The sequence below is a fragment of the Cervus canadensis genome, chromosome 25 (genome assembly GCF_019320065.1).
Source record: "Cervus canadensis isolate Bull #8, Minnesota chromosome 25, ASM1932006v1, whole genome shotgun sequence".
Taxonomy (NCBI): Eukaryota; Metazoa; Chordata; class Mammalia; order Artiodactyla; family Cervidae; genus Cervus; species Cervus canadensis.
Window position 1 is genome coordinate 13,722,151 of NC_057410.1, and position 18,499 is coordinate 13,740,649.

The 18,499-nt window shown below is 37.8% G+C and overlaps 2 protein-coding genes across 55 annotated transcripts in view; one reads left to right on the forward strand and one right to left on the reverse strand.

Annotated features, from left to right (window-relative positions):
* LOC122427586 overlaps positions 1 to 10,349 on the reverse strand; it is a 33,139-nt gene extending 22,790 nt beyond the window's left edge. For 3 of the 50 annotated variants that reach the window (XR_006265465.1, XR_006265461.1, XR_006265457.1), the window contains exons 1-2: positions 10,046 to 10,187; positions 9,676 to 9,769 (exon numbers count right to left, since the gene is read on the reverse strand). Coding sequence is in view for 6 of the 50 variants with exons in the window: in XM_043447161.1 (XP_043303096.1) it covers positions 3,064 to 3,170; positions 9,699 to 9,769; positions 10,217 to 10,320 (282 nt within the window). In the remaining 44 variants the exon portion in view is untranslated. Of the gene's footprint in view, positions 1 to 67; positions 3,261 to 6,185; positions 8,886 to 9,671; positions 9,784 to 10,045 lie in introns of those variants that run through there. The other 47 variants (XR_006265466.1, XR_006265464.1, XM_043447164.1 and 44 more) reach the window with 41 other exon arrangements.
* CNOT2 (CCR4-NOT transcription complex subunit 2) overlaps positions 10,225 to 18,499 on the forward strand; it is a 124,508-nt gene continuing 116,233 nt past the window's right edge. For 2 of the 5 annotated variants that reach the window (XM_043447153.1, XM_043447157.1), the window contains exon 1: positions 10,225 to 10,351. Coding sequence is in view for 2 of the 5 variants with exons in the window: in XM_043447152.1 (XP_043303087.1) it covers positions 10,347 to 10,351 (5 nt within the window). In the remaining 3 variants the exon portion in view is untranslated. The remainder of the gene's footprint in view (positions 10,352 to 18,499) is intronic. The other 3 variants (XM_043447152.1, XM_043447156.1, XM_043447155.1) reach the window with 2 other exon arrangements.

An 18,499-nucleotide genomic window follows, 5' to 3' on the forward strand; every position in this document is an offset into this window, starting at 1 on the left:
CAGTGGGTCACAAAGAGTCAGAAATAACTGAAGCAAGTGAGCATGCATGCACGACCCATAAAAACACTTGAGAGTAATAACATCTTTAATGTTCAGCTGAGAATATTAAGTGGCTTTAATATTGCTGCTATCAATTCCAAAGGTGATGAATAATAAAAAGAGAGAAATTCAATATAAGAACAGGATACCTGAAAGATAAGATTGGCTTAGAAGTTTACACTGGGTGTCTCTCACATACATGTGGCACTCAAGAATATGGGAGAAATTACACTATTATACCTACATCATGTACTTTCTCGAGAACTAAACGACAATAAAACACAATGTGAGTACAAAACTGAGATTCAGTCACATTTGAATAATGAACGGTAAATGAATACCAAGTCAGAACAGAACATCCTATTAAGATGAAGCATTTGTTCTATTATTTTCAAAACCGGTTATATTAAAAACATACTTTTATGCTCATATCTGGAAAACAACTCATAGAGGATATAGAAAATTTACAGAAGTCAGAAAAAATGCCATGAAAATAATGCAAAGCTTTGGAAAATCACAATTATAGAAATCATTTATATGACAAACTCTTAAGCAACTGTCCAAACTTTCTTATTTTACTATATTTGCATTGTCATTGTATTTTTCCAGCATTGAATAATTTCATGAAATGTATAGGTGACAGGATGAAGATGATATTTTGGTTATGTGTTTGATAAGAGTTACTGTTTTCATGATTATGAGATAAAACAAAATGAAGTTTAATAAAGATTCTCAAGCATTAAAAAATGCTTCTCTAAGTAAACAGTAACCCTAATCTATGTGGAAGTTCATAAAAAGTGATCTTAAGAAGAATATGTACAATAAACATGTCCCCCCTCCCCAGAAAGATAGCAGTCTTATGATAAATTTATCATAATGACTCTCATTTTAGAATGGTGAATGCTTCATTTAAAGTATAGCATGCTTTTTTTCAAATTTTGTTTCAGATATTATGCATTTATGATTCTATGCAGTTTCTAAAAATATGTAAAGAAGCTGAACCTGTGATCCAGTAACACTTTTTATTCTACTAAATTTGTCAGACTGGGAAGGAAAGCGAACGCCTTTATTCCTTTCGTATTTTAAAGGTTTCAGAGTTGAACACTAGTAATGTAATGGGTTTCTTTTTATTAAATCTTGGTAACTTAATGGCATTTTGGTATATGTATTACCGAAATATCTGTCACTCTTACTGCACAGACTTGTAACTATTTTATTTAAATGAAACTGGTATTATGTGTTCTCAGACATTATTACCAACGCAGTCTTTGTGAACTAAATTAACTATTCATGTTTAACCAGATAATTGACAGAGGGTTCCTTTTTGAAACCAATGCTTACTCTTCAAAAGCTACTGTTTCTAATATGCATTGAACAAAAGTTTAATTTTTTATGCCAGACTTACATGTTATCAAGCACTGTAATGAGAGGTAATATTAGAAACATTAAAATTTATATTTAACCTTTTCAGGGTTGAACTATATTTCAAGGGTCAATTGTATTTTGTTGACTCTTTTGCAAGTGTGGGGAAACATCAAGCAAAAGAATCAGCTTTTATTTTAGGACTGATTTGAATAGGTAAAAACTTACATTTCATTAGTTTTGGGATGATTCACAGATAAGATCTTATCTTGGTAAGATTAGAGCAGTGATAAAAGTAGATAAAATGAAAACAAATACTATAAAGGATTCTATTTAGTGCTAAAACCTGGGAATGGATTGATTATTGGTGACTTATTGAAAGCCATCTGTATCAACTCTTCCGCCTGGCATTTAAAATACTCCCAAATTTACATAAATTCCATTACCCCTCTGCTTATCTTAGGCCAGTTCTTGCCTCTGGTCCATGCTCATTTCAGCATCTGAGTTGGCCTGAATTGTGTCCCCACGACCAAATTTATGAGGTACTTATCCCTGCTAGTTCAGAATCTGACTCTATTTGGAGATAGGCCATTTAAAAAAGTAATTAAGGTTAAATGAAGTCATATAGGTATGTACTAATCCAATATGACTGGTGTTCTTATAAAAAAGGGAAATTTGGAGACAGATTCGCAGGGAAAATAAATCTGTTAAAAGTCATCTAGCCACTGGTACTCTGTTGTGGCAATCTGCTTTTTGTCATGTTCTTTCTCACTGAAAATGTCTCTTCCTTTCATCCACATCTATCCAAACTATGTCGCTGAACATGAAACTTAAGCAGCCACATGGTGAAGCTATCCCTCACTTCCCTTTACTGATCTAGCAGAGTTTACATAGACTCTACCACAGATTTTAGCAATTTCTAGCACATAAAGTAGAAATCATAAAGGATTTCATGAGTTAATACAGGTAAAATGCTTAAAACAGTGCCTGTGGGTATACGTGTTTGCTTTACCTGTTGCTATTACTATTTCCTAGTTATATTTTTCTCTAATCAAATCATGTTACTCATGAGACTCTTTTTAGTACAACGCTGGGCATATTAACACTAAAAACACTTGATGCATAAAATTCTTAGGTCTAACCTTATTTATCACATACATCTTTCTGGGGCACCTGCTTAACTGCTTTCCTATACTGTGTAAAGGAAGATAAAATGCTAAAATACAGGGTTTTTACCCTCAAGTTGCTTACAATTGGTCAAAGAATTTTACACTTCCTTCTGACAAAATATTTTTGAGGACTTAACATTTGTCAATACTGTGCTAGAAAAAGGGGAAAAAGGATAAAGCAAATATAGTTCTTGCCTGTAAGCAGCTCATCGTCTAGTTGGGCAAAACCCAATTTTATAGAAAGTGAAGAAAAAAGTGGGTTCAGAAAATTTTCACATAAGATGAGTCCCAAAGGAAGCTTTATGGGTTCTACTACTGAATAACAAATTAATCCAAACAGTAGCAGCTTCAAACAACAAATATTATCTCAGATTCAGGAGGGGCTTAGCTAGGTGGCTCTTGTTCAAGTATCTTACGAAGTAATAGTTAAGCTGCTGGCTAGGGCTGGAGTCATCTCAAAGGGGCCCAAAGATTAGCTTTTGAGTTCACTCACAGTTGTCCACAGGCTTTGGTTCCTTGTCGGCTGGGATAATTTATTTCTAGGCACACAGGCTTCTCCACAGGCTGTCTGAATGTCCCATGACAAGGCAGCGGGCTTCCCTGGGAGTGACTCAAGAGAATAAGCAGGAGGAAGAAGTCTCAATGCCTTTTATGACATAGTCTCAGAGTCACAGTCTCTTCTATCTTATTCTATTTACAAGAAGAAATTCACAATGTTCAACTCACACTTAGAAGGAGGTGAATTAAGTAGTTCCACATCCTGAAGAATGAAGTATCAAATATTTTTCAGACATATTTTTTTTGGCCATGCTACACTGCTTTTGGGATCTTAGCACCCTGCCTGACCAGGGATGGAACCCATGCTCTCAGCAGTTAAAGTGCAGAGTTCTAACCGCTGGATTGCCAGGGAATTCCCTTATGGACATATTTTTAAAAGCAGCATAGAAGACTATACTGGTTTAACATATTTTGAGGAGAGGAAGTGGTCACTCAAGGCAGAAGGAAAACTGCAAGGTTCGAAGCATGAAGCATCATGTATTAGGACAGACCCACAAGTAGTACCTAAGGCTACAGGAAGGTGTTATAACATGAAGAGCTTTATGCCTCATGGAAAGGAGTTTGCACTTTTAACTTGTGGTGGATGAGGTGTATCACTGTAAAGATTTTAGGCAGGGGGGTCTCTTAAGGTGTGTACTGTAAAATCTGATGGCAGTCTGGAAGACTGAGGAGGGGTAAAATTTACTGAAGACCAATTTAAACAAAATCTCTTTCAAAGTTCAGATGAGAGATGATGAGGAAATGATTAAGAGAATGACTGAAGGAATGGAGAGCTAAGGGGGGATCCGAGAAGTACTTCGAAGGTAAACCATCCAAGAAATGGAAATTAGTTCTGGGGCATGGGAAGAAGAAAGGATGTAAGATACCAGGCTTGTATATCAGGTATGTGTATAATATTATTTCCCCAAATCATCCACTTTTTTCTTTAAAGATAAAGGTAGAATTTTAATTAGTATTCTATGAAAGTTAATAAAAACTATGAAATAGAAATAATGAAACAAAAATAATTAAGTTACTTCTAAAGAACTGAATTAATAACTTGTACATATCCTGTTGGGTCTTTGCAAGACTTACAAACTTTTTTTTATAAAATTGGATATTTTTAAAACTTTCCCTTCATACTTTATATATCAGGTCAATAAAATTTCTTCCACATCATTTTTAATGACAATACTGTTCTGTTGTATGCATGGAGCTTAATTTAACTAATATCCTAATAACAGTGCAATAATGAATATTCTTGCAATCCAATTATTACACATATTCTTATTTTCTATGATACATTTCTAGAAGAGGAACTGCAGGATCAAAGGCATATGTTCAAGGCTTTTGATACATACTGCCAAACTGCATACTAGAGATATGCCAATTTACACTCTCAGCAGTGTAACAAGTCCTGTTTCTCTGATCCCTTGCCAGTATTATCAAGACATGATCACCTGTTAAAATAATACCTGAAGACCAAATTAATGTTTAACATGTCAGGTCACTCCTAAGTTGGACTTACAATTAAACTTTTATAGTATTACCATTCAAAGCTTAAGATTCTTCCCTATATTTTAGATGAAGAATCTGAGGTCCAGTAAGTTACAGAGTAAATCAGTGGGAGTAAATGTAGTGGGAGCTTCTTCCCCAGATTAGTTTGCAGTGCTTTTTGACTCGCTAGTTTGGTTCACCAACTAAGCTTCTTCTGTAATAACCTTATTAGTGTTAGTCACTCAGTCGTGTCCAACTCTTTGCGACCCCATGGACTACATAGCCTGCCAGGTTCCTCTGTCCATAGGATTTTCCAGGCAGGAACACTGGAGTGGGTTGCCATATCCTTCTCCAGGGGATCTTCCCGACCCACGGATTGAACTCAGGTCTCCCGCATTGCAGGCAGACTCTTTACCACCTCAGCCACCAGGGAAGCCCAACCTTATCATGTATACCAAAAAAAAGGCATTTATCTTTATTGGGCCTATACCATTAATTTGGATTATCTCTCCTAGCTGCTTCCTACCTTGGATTTTATACATTACCTATTGAAAGAAAATTTATGACATCTATTTTTAAAAAGTCTACCTAATCTTGGATAAGGATCTATTTCATTCATTCAATGATCCCTTTATTCACTGTCTCATTCATTCAACAGTACTTATGTAATGCAATGCTGTTTAGAGAATAAAGCAGTGAACAATACAGAAATAGTCTCTGCTCCCACAGAACTTACATTTTTAACAGGGTGAAAGGAAACAGACAAGCAGTAATAAAGAAGATAATGATACAATTACAAATACTGTTATGAAAACAGAGGGCCATGTGTGAGAAAAATGGGAAAAGGAGCTACTTTAGGTACAGAGGCCAGGGAATGCTGGTCAGAAATGATACCTGAATTAAAAGCTGATGGATGAGAATGAGTTAGCCATACAGACACAGAGAAAACACACCTCAGGCAGAAAAAAATTGGAAGTGCACAGGTTTGGAGATGGAGTATCAGTTCAACTTTAGAATAAGATGCCCTAAATAGTGGCTTCTGAACTGTGGTGTTGGAGAAGACTCTTGAGAGTCCCTTGGACTGCAAGGAGAACCAACCAGTCCATCCTAAAAGAAATCAGTCCTGAATATTCATTCGAAGGACTGATGCTGAAGCTGAAGCTCCAATACTTTGGCCACCTGATGTGAAGAACTAACTCTTTAGAAAAGACCCTGATGCTGGGAAACATTGAAGACAGAAGGGGACAACAGAAGATGAGATGGTTGGATGGCCTCACTGACTTGACAGATATGAGTCTGAGCAAGCTCGGGGAGTTGGTGATGGACAGGGAAGCCTGGCATGCTACAGTCCATGGGGTCGCAAAGAGTTGGACATGACTGAGCGACTGAACTGAAATAGTGGCTTTAGCAAGATAAAAGTTTCCATTTTCCTCACATCAGTACCTGTACATAAGGAGTGAGGGCTGATACACTACTCTACAAAGATCTCAAGGACCCACATTTTCACCCGGCTGAGGTCCTGCCGTCCCTCCAGGAACAGGGAGCTTGCATATGCCAAAGGGCTGTCCCATCTATATTCCAGGATGCAGGATATAAAAAGGAAGAAAAGCACTGAAGGTGTGCGGCAGCTATCTTTTAAGAAGGGTTTTGGAAGGGAGTCACATATACCTGCTTATACTCTACTGGCCAGGACTACCACACAGCTAGCTACACGAGGCTAGAATATAGTCTTTTTTCTGGATGCCCATATGTCCATTTCTATTACCATAAAAAAAAAAAAAAGAGAGAGAGATATTTCAGGGGACAACAGTCTTTGTCTGCTACAGACTGGAAAAAGCTTGGTACCTGACAGAAACAGAAAGGAGGCAATGGGAAGGGTGAGGATAAGGTGAGTGTGGAGAATTAGTCAGATTATGCAGTTTTAAAGGCCATGGTAAGGAAATGGACTTAGTATTCTATTTCAGGGAAATCACTGGAAGCTTTTAAACAAGTGAGTAACATAATTGAATCAAGTTTTTAAAAATGGTCACTCTGGCTGGTTTCTAGAGAATGGTTTAAAAGTACAAGGAAAAATGGAATCAGAAACAGTTGGATATTGCTGTGTAAGTGATGATGGTGGCTTGGATAGGCAGGTAGCATCAGATGTGATGTGGTTGAAGGCACAATAAATACAAGGAAGAGCTGATGATACTGACTGATAAGTAGAGTGAGAGGAATCACAGAAGATTCCTACTATTTCACCCAAGCAAGTGAGTGAATTGTTGGGAGTACTGCTTGTGGAAACCAGGAAGACTACAGGAAAAGTTTGGATTCAAATGTTTTGTTTCAGCACATGTTAATTTTGAGACACCCGTCTTTCTTATTTTTTTGCCATGGTAAGATTTTCAGTAATGTCTATACCCTTTAAACAATGGGAGGTCTCCCTTTTCTACAACTATTAATGTGAAAGTGAAAGTTGCTCAGTCGTGTCCAACTCTGCGACCCCATGGACGATACAATCCATGGAATTCTCCAGGCCAGAAGACTGAACTGGGTAGCCTTTCCCTTCTCCAGGGGATCTTCCCAACCCAGGGATTGAACCCAGGTCTCCCACATTGCAGGCATATTCTTTATCAGCTGAGCCACAAGGTAAGCCCAAGAATACTGGAGTGGGTAGTCTATTCCTTCTCCAGCAGATCTTCCCAATCCAGGAATCAAACCAGGGTCTCCTGCACTGCGGGCAGATTCTTCACCAACTGAGCTATGAAGGACAACTATTAATGGTCATGTATAAAGTCATTCTTCCCTTGGGTTTCCCAGATGGCACACGGGGTGAAAAATCCACCTGCCAATGCAGGAGGCAAGACAGGAGACATGGATTCAGTTCCTGGGTGACATAGATTCAGTTCCTGGGTCGGGAAGATCTCCTAGAGCAGGGCATGGCAACCCACTCCAGTATTCTTGCCTGGAGAATCCGATGAACAAAGGAGACTGGCAGGCTACAGTCTATGGGATCAAAGAGTTGGACAAGACTGAAGCAACTTAGCATGCATACATGCATTCTTCCCTTAAGGAATTTTTTTCTCAACCCAAATTGGCAATTTTTCTATAAGATGCAACTTACATTTCAAAAACACACAAATCACACACTCAGTATGGGCTATTTTTCAAGTAAGACAATCTATCAAAGTGAATAATCAAAAATAAACAAAAACACACCTCACAACCTACCAAATGGGCAGAATTATCAACTTTAGCAACAAAAACTTTGGGAAGCAACAGGACAATGTTAAAAATGTACCACTTAAGAGTTCTTATTAGAAAGCCATAAATACAAGCCCTTGACAAATGTTGGCTTATTTAATATCTAGAACTGACCCCTAAGGTAGGTATTACATAAATTTTACAAATTTATCAATATAAAAGATTGGACAGCACTAATAGAACAATTTTAAACTTGTTCTTCAGCAAGGCTTAAAGCGGATTTATCGTAAACAAATATGTTCTCGAGAAAACAATAGTATCAAGGTATTTTCCCCTAACACTGCTACCATACACATTTAGGATGAAAATGTCTGTTGTTCTATCTTTCCCAGTAAAATATCCAAGGTAATAAAACCCTCAAATTAGACCTGTCTCCTTTTGTAAGTGATTTCTTCAATCTCACCCAACATTTATACAATTTAAAACTTGTGCTTTGAGTAAATATGAGATGATACAAATAAGGGTCATTTTTTGGCTTTAACAAAGTCCTATGCACACCTGTATGTGCACACACATTCTCTTTACTGGGCTTCCCTGGTGGCTCAGTGGTAAAGAACCAGCCTGCCCATTCAGGAGATGTGGATTCGATCCCTGAGTCAGGAAGATCCCCTGGAGAAGGAAATGGGAACCCACTCCAGTATTCCTGCCTGGGAAATCCCATGGACAGAGGAGCCTGACAGGCTACAGTCCCTGGGATCACAAAACAGTCAGATACGACAGCAACTCAACAACATTTGCTACATAAATCAAACTGATACTTGATGCTACCATACACATATCCATCCAACTTGTCTCATTTCATCTTACAATTCCAAATATCAGTTAAGACTTTCAATTTATTAATAGCGAAATTAAAAAGCTCAGTAATACACAGATATACATATTAATGTGTATCACATATACTTAAAGGTATTTAATCTTTTAACACACCATCTTACATAGTTGAAGAGAAAGCTGAAGAGGCAGGAAGGAACTGTGGAGGGAAAAGGGAGGGAAAAGGGAGGGAAGGACCTAAGATTTGCTCCTTCTTGAATTTTCCTGAAGTAAAAAAAAAACACAATGAAGCAGAATGTTTAATAAAATGAACAACCAGGCAAAACATTTTCTACTGGCTTCATCAGCATCACCTAATAGTTTAAATAAATTCACACAGTATCTACTAATTCATCGAAATACTTGGTACCTTATAAACATAGAAGTCATCTATATTCCACAGTACCCTTATTTTTCCTGCTATTTTGACTGACAGATGTCCCTTTCCCTTCAGTTATAAATTTTAAATTACATTACAGTTTTTGGAAGGATGATTTTATAAAAGAAACAAAACAAGGGAAGTAGAAACTTTATTTTCCCCAAAGGAAGTGTACTTTACATTAGTAAATTCTATTACTCAACTAGAAAGTAAGTGACAATTTTCACTTTATGAAACGATACGACTCCTAATACACATGCAAATGCTCTTTTTCAGGTCCAAAAATACCAAGCAAAAGGGAAGAGTTGAGCAATATATAAACGAATAGAGAGAGAGTTATTATTTCAAAGAAAATAAAACTAATTTTAGTTTGAGTTACAATTATTTTTCTGGGAAGCAGAGACTCTGCCAAGTTTCCAAAAAAGCCACCGTAATTTCAGATGGTCTTGCTGATAGCCCAGGCTGTCACTCCAGCTTACGTGGGCATTGGGGAGTGAGAGGGAGAAAATGCTATAAATCTGATTCAGGAAAGCTCACCCAACAGTTTTAAAAACCTGCCCCCTCCCTCAATATGCTCCCTCCCAACAAGTTAAAAAAAATAATAATATAGGAAGCGTGATGAGTTCAAATACCCACGGTTTCGGCTGACGATCACTCACTTCTCAAAAAGTGATGGTGACGTGCTGCTGGTCCCTCGAAGCGCGCGCGCAAGCACCGGAGGTTTCGGGGTCTGAAGGAAGAAAACTGAACAGCGATCAGATGAGATTCAGGAAGCAGAAGAAGGGAGGGCCGGTACGAGGCGGACTACGGGGGGTGGGGGGGGGGGCGGGGAACGCAGGGCGGAACACAAACACAAACACGTTTCGAGTCCCGGGGAGGGCGGACCGACGCCACCTCACCATTCCCCGCCCCTGGACCCCGCGGTCCTCCCCGGACCTAGGGCCCGTGGCCCGCGCGAAGCAAACTGGACCCAGGGGAGCCTAGCAGCAGCAGAGTTCCTACTCACTGTAACGGCTGCGGAGTAGCTACGAGCCTCCCGGTGAGTTGGTGAGAGAGAAGGTGGGGGCCGCGAGGAGGAAAGCGAGGGGGGGAAGCGCCCCTCCGAGTCCCCTCTCCAACGCGCGAGAAGCAGTCTACCCACCCCCAACTCTGTCCGGTCCGCAATCGCCGCTCCCACCTTCCGCCGCCGCCTGGAGGGAAGTCGGAACGGCGGGGGTCACGGCGGGGGTCAGAGGGTAAAGGTCTTGCTCCCAGCAGCCTCCGCGGTGGATACGTCGCCATCTTGGATCCGCGGGACAAGAAAATTCATGCGGTGAGTTTTTGGCAAATTTTCGGAAGTCTGGCAGCGGGGCGCGCGACGGGAGCGGCGGATTCGGGGCCCTCGCAAGGCGGGGGAATGCCTCGGGGCCGGGCCGGTCGCGCCCGGGGTCCGCGGGCAGCGTCCCGGCCCGCCGCTTCCCGTTGCTTTTGTCTCGGCTCCAATCGAGAGAGGGAGAGCGGAGCGGGCGGGGAAGGGGGGGTGGTGGCGGTGGAGGGAGGGAGGGGGTGTGTATGGGGAGGGTGGTGGACGGGACGTAAAGCGTCGCTGTAGTCGGGTAGCTGCAGCGGCAGTTCTGGATCCTAGGCCCGGTCCCTTCGGCTGGCGCTGGGGCTTCCCCCAGACTCCTCTCCCCCGGGCTCCCGCCAGCACGGAGAAATCTCCGCCGCGCTGCTTCTTGGGGAAGAAGAGAAGGCGACAGCGGCGGTGGCCAAGGACCCCGGGCCCGCTTTAGACGGCGCTGCCGCCTTCCCAGCAGTTGCCCCGGTCTTTGGCAGTTCACATTCTCTCAATACACGTCCATCACCTACAACTTGTGTGTGTTTCTGTCTATGTATATGTGAAAGATGGGGGACCCTGGACTGGCTAACGGGTCTCAGGAGCTGCCAGGCCCTGGGGTACCGAAGGCTGTGGATGGTGGAAGGAGGAGTGCAACTGTGATGCTTCCTCTGCTTCCGCACCCGGAGGGTGAAGCTTCCGTAGTCTGGTAGTGACTGAGTCCGGAGAGTCCTGGGGCGGCGGAGGAACCCGAAACGCCTCGGTCTGTGAAGTTGCTAGCCCTAGGTTTCTACTTCCGCCGGGGCCTCTCCACCTTTTGCTGTCTTCAGTCTAACTGAAAAGTTTCACGGAAGAAGTGAGTAGGGTTAAAACTTAGTTCTTAGTTCAGGCTCTGGTCCTTTTAGGAGAGAAAGCCTCTAACTCTTGGTAACTGTGGTTCTTAGCGAATATGAGTTTTTTGTTGTTGTTTTTAATGAGAACATTTCCAAGGTCTTAGAATTTGCATTTATTCCAGGCCCTGTGGGTACGATATTACAACCATAAAAGTCTTACACACGGGTGCCACCCTCTTGAAAGGAACCTAAGCATCAACTCCCTTAGAATCCGAGCAGATGCCTTCAGTTTTTAACATCCAGAAGACCGACTGCAATACCTTTTGTTTCATAAAACTCTTGGTCAGAGAATCCTACTCCTTTCTTAACCTTCTGGTCGTTTTCTAATCATTAAATACATTGATAGCAACCCTTAGATTCTTGGTGAAATGGTAGGAAGTACTTAGAATCTGTCACGAGGGAGGCCTTGCTTGAATTTGGAGTTCAAAGCTGAACAAATTTTCTGTCATGCTTGATACTAGGAATTTCTAGACCTCTGGAATCGTAAGTGCAACTTTATTTGCCCCTTAAAACTACTTAAGTGGAAGTAATAAATATGGAGGCAGGAGGTAGAAATTTGTAAATATTTGTTTACATACTGGGTTTGTGTTGTTTGGAAATACTTAGTATATTTGACAAGTTATTTCTCAAACGTGTTACCGGTGAACACGTCTGTCTTGCAACTGTGGAAGATAACTTTATCCTCAGTGTAAGGAGTTGGTTAAGAATCGCAGTGGTCTGAAATGACTAAATTCAGACAGTTTGATGTGTACATTCAGATCTCTCTTCCTGAAATACTTCTTAGTGGATCAAGATCTTTAGTTAACTTTGTATGTTGAGCATCTCTTCAGTTTGTAGTTCTTGTGTAATATTAACCCTAAAGGAAAAATACAAGATACATGTGAAAAGATGACAACTTGTGCCCCACTTGTTTCCTGACTTTGTAAGATCCTCATTTAATTTTAAAAAGGTTCTTTGCTCTCATTTTTTCCCCCGCTTGAGGGCTTGAAGTGCAGTGACTTCTGTGATTACTTTGTATTTTTGATAGAAATTGAGAAACTCACATTTTGGCTTCTTGATTAATGCTGCATCAGTAAAAATAATGTGAGCATAGTTTTTTGGCAGAACCCTTTTATTATAAGTATACTGTATAAAGATATCTGTAACCTAATCTGATACTTTTGGGGAATTAGAATTGCTTATATATTTAACCAACCAACAGATACAACCTTTTAAAGATTTTTAGTTTCTGTAATACTTTAGTTTTAAAGTAAATTTATGTGGCAGGAAGATGAGGGCATAATGCATGAGTGATTTATGTTCCCTTCCATTTCGAACTACGTGATCTTGAAGATAAACTTCAGAATGATATTCCTCCCCAAGAGAGCTAGTTACTTATGCTTTTACTTAGTAACTTTAGATAGTTAATTTACTCTTTGATTTCTCAGAGATACTTCACAGTTAGTTATAATCTGAAAATTCTTTGTTCAAAAGTAATTAAATACTTAGATTTATGAGTAGATTTTATTAGAAGTGCTTCTAACCCAATTGTTTTGGTTTTTAATCTCTTCAGTAGATACTGGTATTAAAAGTATCTGTATTTTGAAAGACCTTTGCAGAATCTTTTGCAGCTTCTGGAAAATTATAGGTTTACCTTTTCACTCACAAATATGCTTCATCAGATTTTCTAATAATGTGGGAAAATAAAAAATATGCTTCATGTTTACATATGAAATAAGACGTTACTAGATTGGTAAAAATAAGTAAACTTTTTTTTTTTGCTCTTTAAAAGCTGTGTTAAACAGTATTTTTTAATTGTCTTAACATTTTTAACTGTAGAAAGTTCATTCTATTATAATTACATATTTAAAAGCAAACTTTCCATGTACTTGCTTATTAGGCATTTGAGAACAACTTATGCAAATAGTGATACAATCTTAGGAAAAGATACTACTAAGATTTTATTTGTTACTTAGACTTGTAGTAGATGTTGTGACACAAAGAAGCAAAAGAAACCAAGGTACCAGGTAGGGCCGTTTTAGAGGCAAAGGTAAAACCGAGTTGCACTGTAATGTTGGAATAGAATCTCACACACTACTGATATCGTAGTATTGATAACAAAGGAATCATTCTGGATGATGATAGGTCTGATTGTTGTTCCTTAACTATGGATGATTTCTACCCCTAATGCTTAAAGGAGTAGATTTCCTTGTGACTTTTCTAGATTTTTTTGAATTATCTATACCAAAATTGGTGTCTGTTTAGGAAGTCTACTTTTGAAAACATAGAACAGACTAATGAGTTGTAAAAATTATTATATAATTTTTACCTTGGTTTTTTTCATTGAACTTTTCTTTCTTTAATTTATATATATATATATATTTTCTTCTTTGCTTTAGTTTTTCTGTTTGACATCCTTTTTTAAACTCTTAAAACTCCTTTTGTGACAAGTCTGATAGGGCTCATGCTGATATGGCTTATTTATTTATTTACTTTGTACTATTAGAAATGACCTGGAAAAAAGAATTCCTAGTGGTTTATTTTTTCTGATAGTTCTCTGAAATACAGATGATAATCTCTTGGTATTATTCCTTGGGGGTATGCTATACTGTGAATTAATAAAATGTCTTATAGTGTTTTGGTTTTTGGTAAGACCATATAGCTTATATAATCATGAGAGGCAAAATAAGTTATCTATGAAAAAAAAACAAAAAATTGTTTTCTGGATACACTTTAATGGTTTGTATGTATTTAGACTGGGGATCTAAGTCTGTTTAGATATAACTTGATATTTTGGACATATTTGCCACTTACCCTGAAGGTATCCCCCCTACCCTCACCACCCGGCTAACTCCCCCATGCTTTTTTTTTTTTTTTTTGCTTTCATGCGTATGTTTTTATGTGGGGCTTGAATGGGATAGTGGTGGTGATATTTGTATCACTTCTCTGTTGTTTGACAAACTTTATTTTTCAGAACTACATAGTGCCACTTCCTTAATGAACCTATAGTGTTACTTTCTTAGTGAAATCTTCCTTGATTTCCCAAATTCTCCTGCTGTCCTGCTTTTATTCCTCAGATTTCTACTACTGAGTGTGTCACACTGTATTGTAATTTACTGTCCATCCCCACCATTCATAATAACCTCCCCTGGACTGTAAGCACCTGTGAGGCAGGGCTTTGTCTTACTTATATTTACATTTCTAGTGCCTTCCAAGTGTGTAATACTTGGTTATCAATAAACATGCAATAAACTGAACTGGTGCCAGATTGTCACTTGACACTTGGTGCTGTCATTGTGCCGTTTCCCAGTCCACACGTTGGAAGAAGATTGGAAAAAGGGATGGGGAAGAAGGGCATCCTGTATTCCTTTACTTCCTTGAATTGTTTCTTACAGTTTTGCTTTGTAATAACCTATGGGAAACTAGACAACAAGCTTCTAGGAGAAATGTGTGTGGAGTAAGAACAGGACTTAAAAAAGTTGCAGAATGTTTCTGGCGGTATCTAGGTCCACATTTCTTCCTGTATTGTATGATTAAGGTCAGTGCTTGAAGGAGATATTTTGTATTTACCCCATAATATATATTTACAGTTGCTTAACCATGAGATACTGTTAGATTTGGGCTTTTTGAAGTTAGATTCTATGTCCTCCCCTTTCTCCACCTTTTTACTCCTAATGCCTGGCCCAGTGCCTAGTACAAAGTAAGAGTTCTCTAGTTTTTGAATACCTTTCTCCTTATGAAAATTGGGTGAGATGATTTAATGTATTTTTATTGGCTGTCTAAATTTCAAAAAGCTCTAAAAACGGACTTTTTAAAAAAAGCAAACATGATGGCAAATTCCAACTGAAATTAGTAGCCTAATCATAGTCTATCTGTCTTAACCTGATTTTCCATTTTTATGTAGAAATATTAATGTAATTGATTGCAAGTGCTGCCTAGGCCACCCTGTGAGGTTTTAGGTCATACATGATATATATGCTGTCTTAACTTTCTAAAATCTGGCAAATTCCAATTCTGAGAAATATCTGGCCTTTAAGTGTTTGAATAAGAGATTGTGCACCAATTTTGTGTCCATTTTTTGAGCTATAGAAATCAAAACAGTAAATGACTTCCAGAATTGCATTTATTGAAGATGTTAACATTTGACTTAAGATCTTGAAATGTCTCATTTGCCTATGTATTTTTCATTGACTTTTTAATGACAAAAAGCTATGAAAGATACAGAGAGAATTTGCTCTAGTACTTGGGACACCAATTTTTTCTGTGCTTTTACTGAATTGAAATGTCTTTCCTTATGTGAAAGTAGATGTGCATGCACACACAGTACGTATTTACTTTGCCAAGAAATGATAAAATAAGAGAAAAATTTGTGTTCTGACAGTTTAGGTAACAGTGAATAGATTTGCCTGTTTTCAAACATATTGATATATCATTTTTCATTTATATTTTTGGATGTTGAAACATAACCATTTTGTATCAACATCTGGACAAAATGTAATGACTGATCAAGTATTAATAATAATGTGTGTTTGGGAGAGGAACATTTGGTTTTGTGTCATATCTGGCAAGAATGTGTTTTTATATTAACTTTTTACATTATAGATTATGATACTATTCATACAAATTTTGTACTTAATTTTGTTTGTAAGAGTCTTTCATAGGTTGGTAAAATAATAATAATCACTAAGTTTGCCATGCTGTTCAAAGGACCTCATTCCTTTTGAGTTTGTTTTACTACTTAATATGTATGTTAAAAAAAAAATACTTGCTAATCGCAAAGCACTTTCATAATACACCACTATAATTTTATAGTGTCATTTTAATGTGTTAAAATAAGTTTAAACTTTTTAATAAGGTTAAATTTTAACATTAACTTAAAGATAGAACAGTCAATTTGTTTTGATTAGCATGAAAATTAGTAATTGGAAATTTTGAAGGCCGTTTTATCCTTTGATTGAACCTAGCATCTAATGTCTCTCTCACTAATTTAATGCTGCTCTATAGGGAAAATCCTGATTTATCAAATCAAGTAGGTGTAAGTAGAAGGTTTGTTTTTGTTTTTAACTGATCATCCTGAAGATTCAGGATCATTTAATATGGAAATTTGAAAGAGAAGTATAAGGAAATTTGTGTTTCAAGTGACTTTTTGGCAGAACACAGTAGCTGCTCACATTTTTTAAAAATGATAAACATATTCAAGAAGCACCAACACTTTTAGTAATAATCCTGTTATAATGAGAGTAAGTAATAATACTGTATCACAGACACCACGTTTTACAAGTTTACTTATTATTGCACAGTTATTTTTTGAGGAGATCATGTGTTGAACTTCGTCTTGATTTAGTAGTACACAAAATAGTGCTCTAAGGGTATTGTTTTTATAATTTTATGAGTGAGCATGTCTGGCCTTACGTTAGAAAAATTTCAGAGCCATAGAACCTTTCTAATCTATCCACATTTAAGAGAAATTGTACATATATTTATTGACGTGCCTGGCCAAACTTTGAGGTCTATAGCAAAACTATTTAACCTGACAGAATAGATTACAGTCACCAAATTTTAAATTTGATACTTGATGCACTTTTGTGTTCTGTATGTTTTGTATGTTTATGAGTCACACATCCTAAAATAGATACATATGTGTAGAATAGTTATACATAGTCCAGTGCTTCAGGAAATTTGACCTCTGATTATATTAAGATGTTTCAAGCATAGTTTGAAAACCTCTGAACTTGATGTAGAGTTACTTCCAACCTACAATTATATGTTTCTAAAAAATCAAGACTTTGTCTTCTCTCATAGAATTTGCTTGTTTTTGAGTAGACATTTTCAACTAAACCCTTTAATAATTTGAGTGTTTATTCTCTTCTACATGTTACAGTAAGTGCTGGGTATATATGATGGTGAACAGGACAAGTCTCTGCCTTCATCGAACTAACATCTTAGATGGGGAGACGTAGTACACAAACACAATTTCAGAGGATGGCAATTATGATGAGGAAGATAAAGGGGGGTACAGTTACAGCAATTGGTTATGGATGGAAGGAGGAGACTATTTTAAGTAAGTAGGGTAATGAGGGGAAGACCTCTCTGGTGGTAGCTTTTGAACAGAAAGTGAGAAAGGAGACAGCAATGCAAAAATCCGGGTAATGTTTTCCATGCAGAGAGAAGAGAAGACCCTGAGATGGAGTCAAGTTTTTCATGTTTGTTGAAAACAAGGAATTTCATCAGTAGTTACTTAGTGCTTTATGCATAAAGAGGGGCAAACTCAAAAGGGAAAAAGAGATAATTCAGACATAAATCTTTGTCTTCCAGCTGCTGAAAATGTTTTGACAGACCCAGTAGCTTATATTTTATGAAGAACTGTAGAGAGGAGGAATTACTCTTCATTTAAGAGGTCATGATAATGTTTTCTGGATCTGGTGGAATGAGGGGTATATCTGTATTAGTGGAAAATTATAAAGGAGAACAAACTTAAAACTTTGTGTTTGCATAGGATAATCAAAACATTTAAGAGATTCTGACTTTGCAGTATTTTGGTAGACTTTTCTTAGAAACTAATCAGTAATGATTTTCACGTTTACTTAGATTTCCTTGTTCAGTTCAATAAATATTACCATGTGCCATGAACTGTTAGAGGTGCAGTAAATTAATTCTTGAAGTTCAGTTTTTGTGGTGAATGCTGTGGATACATGCTAGAGTAGAACAGCCTTGTCTGAGGGAAGGATAGAGTTGGTTTCAGTTCAGTGATGTTTGAACTGGGTTCTGAAGGGTGATTTGGAGTTCAGTTAGGTGGGGGAGGGGGATACAGAATCAGCACTGCAGATATGAAAAGTCTGGAAGGATAGACTGGATTTAGAGAATGATAAAGTAATCTGTAGTACTTGATTGAATCTTGGGACCTCATGAGAAGTTGACTGAAGGAATGAATTTTCCATAGTGTGAGAGACTTTTTTTTTACATGATGAGGAATAATTAACCAGTTTTTTTAAACAATATGAGTGAAAATCAGATTTATACTTCAGGGAGAAATTTTAGATTCCACAGTTGATTTATAATTAAATTACAAACTTGATGTTTTAGTGTATTTCTGACATTTTTGAAGGATTTTTTTTCTTTGTTACATACAATGTATTCTGTATTTATATTGGCAGAATTTTTAAATTATTAACAACTTTGAAATTCTGTAGTTTGTTATTTTCCAGAGAACTTGTTTTATATATATAAACCAATGTCCATAATGTAAAGTTTTATGTTAATGAATGGAATGGGG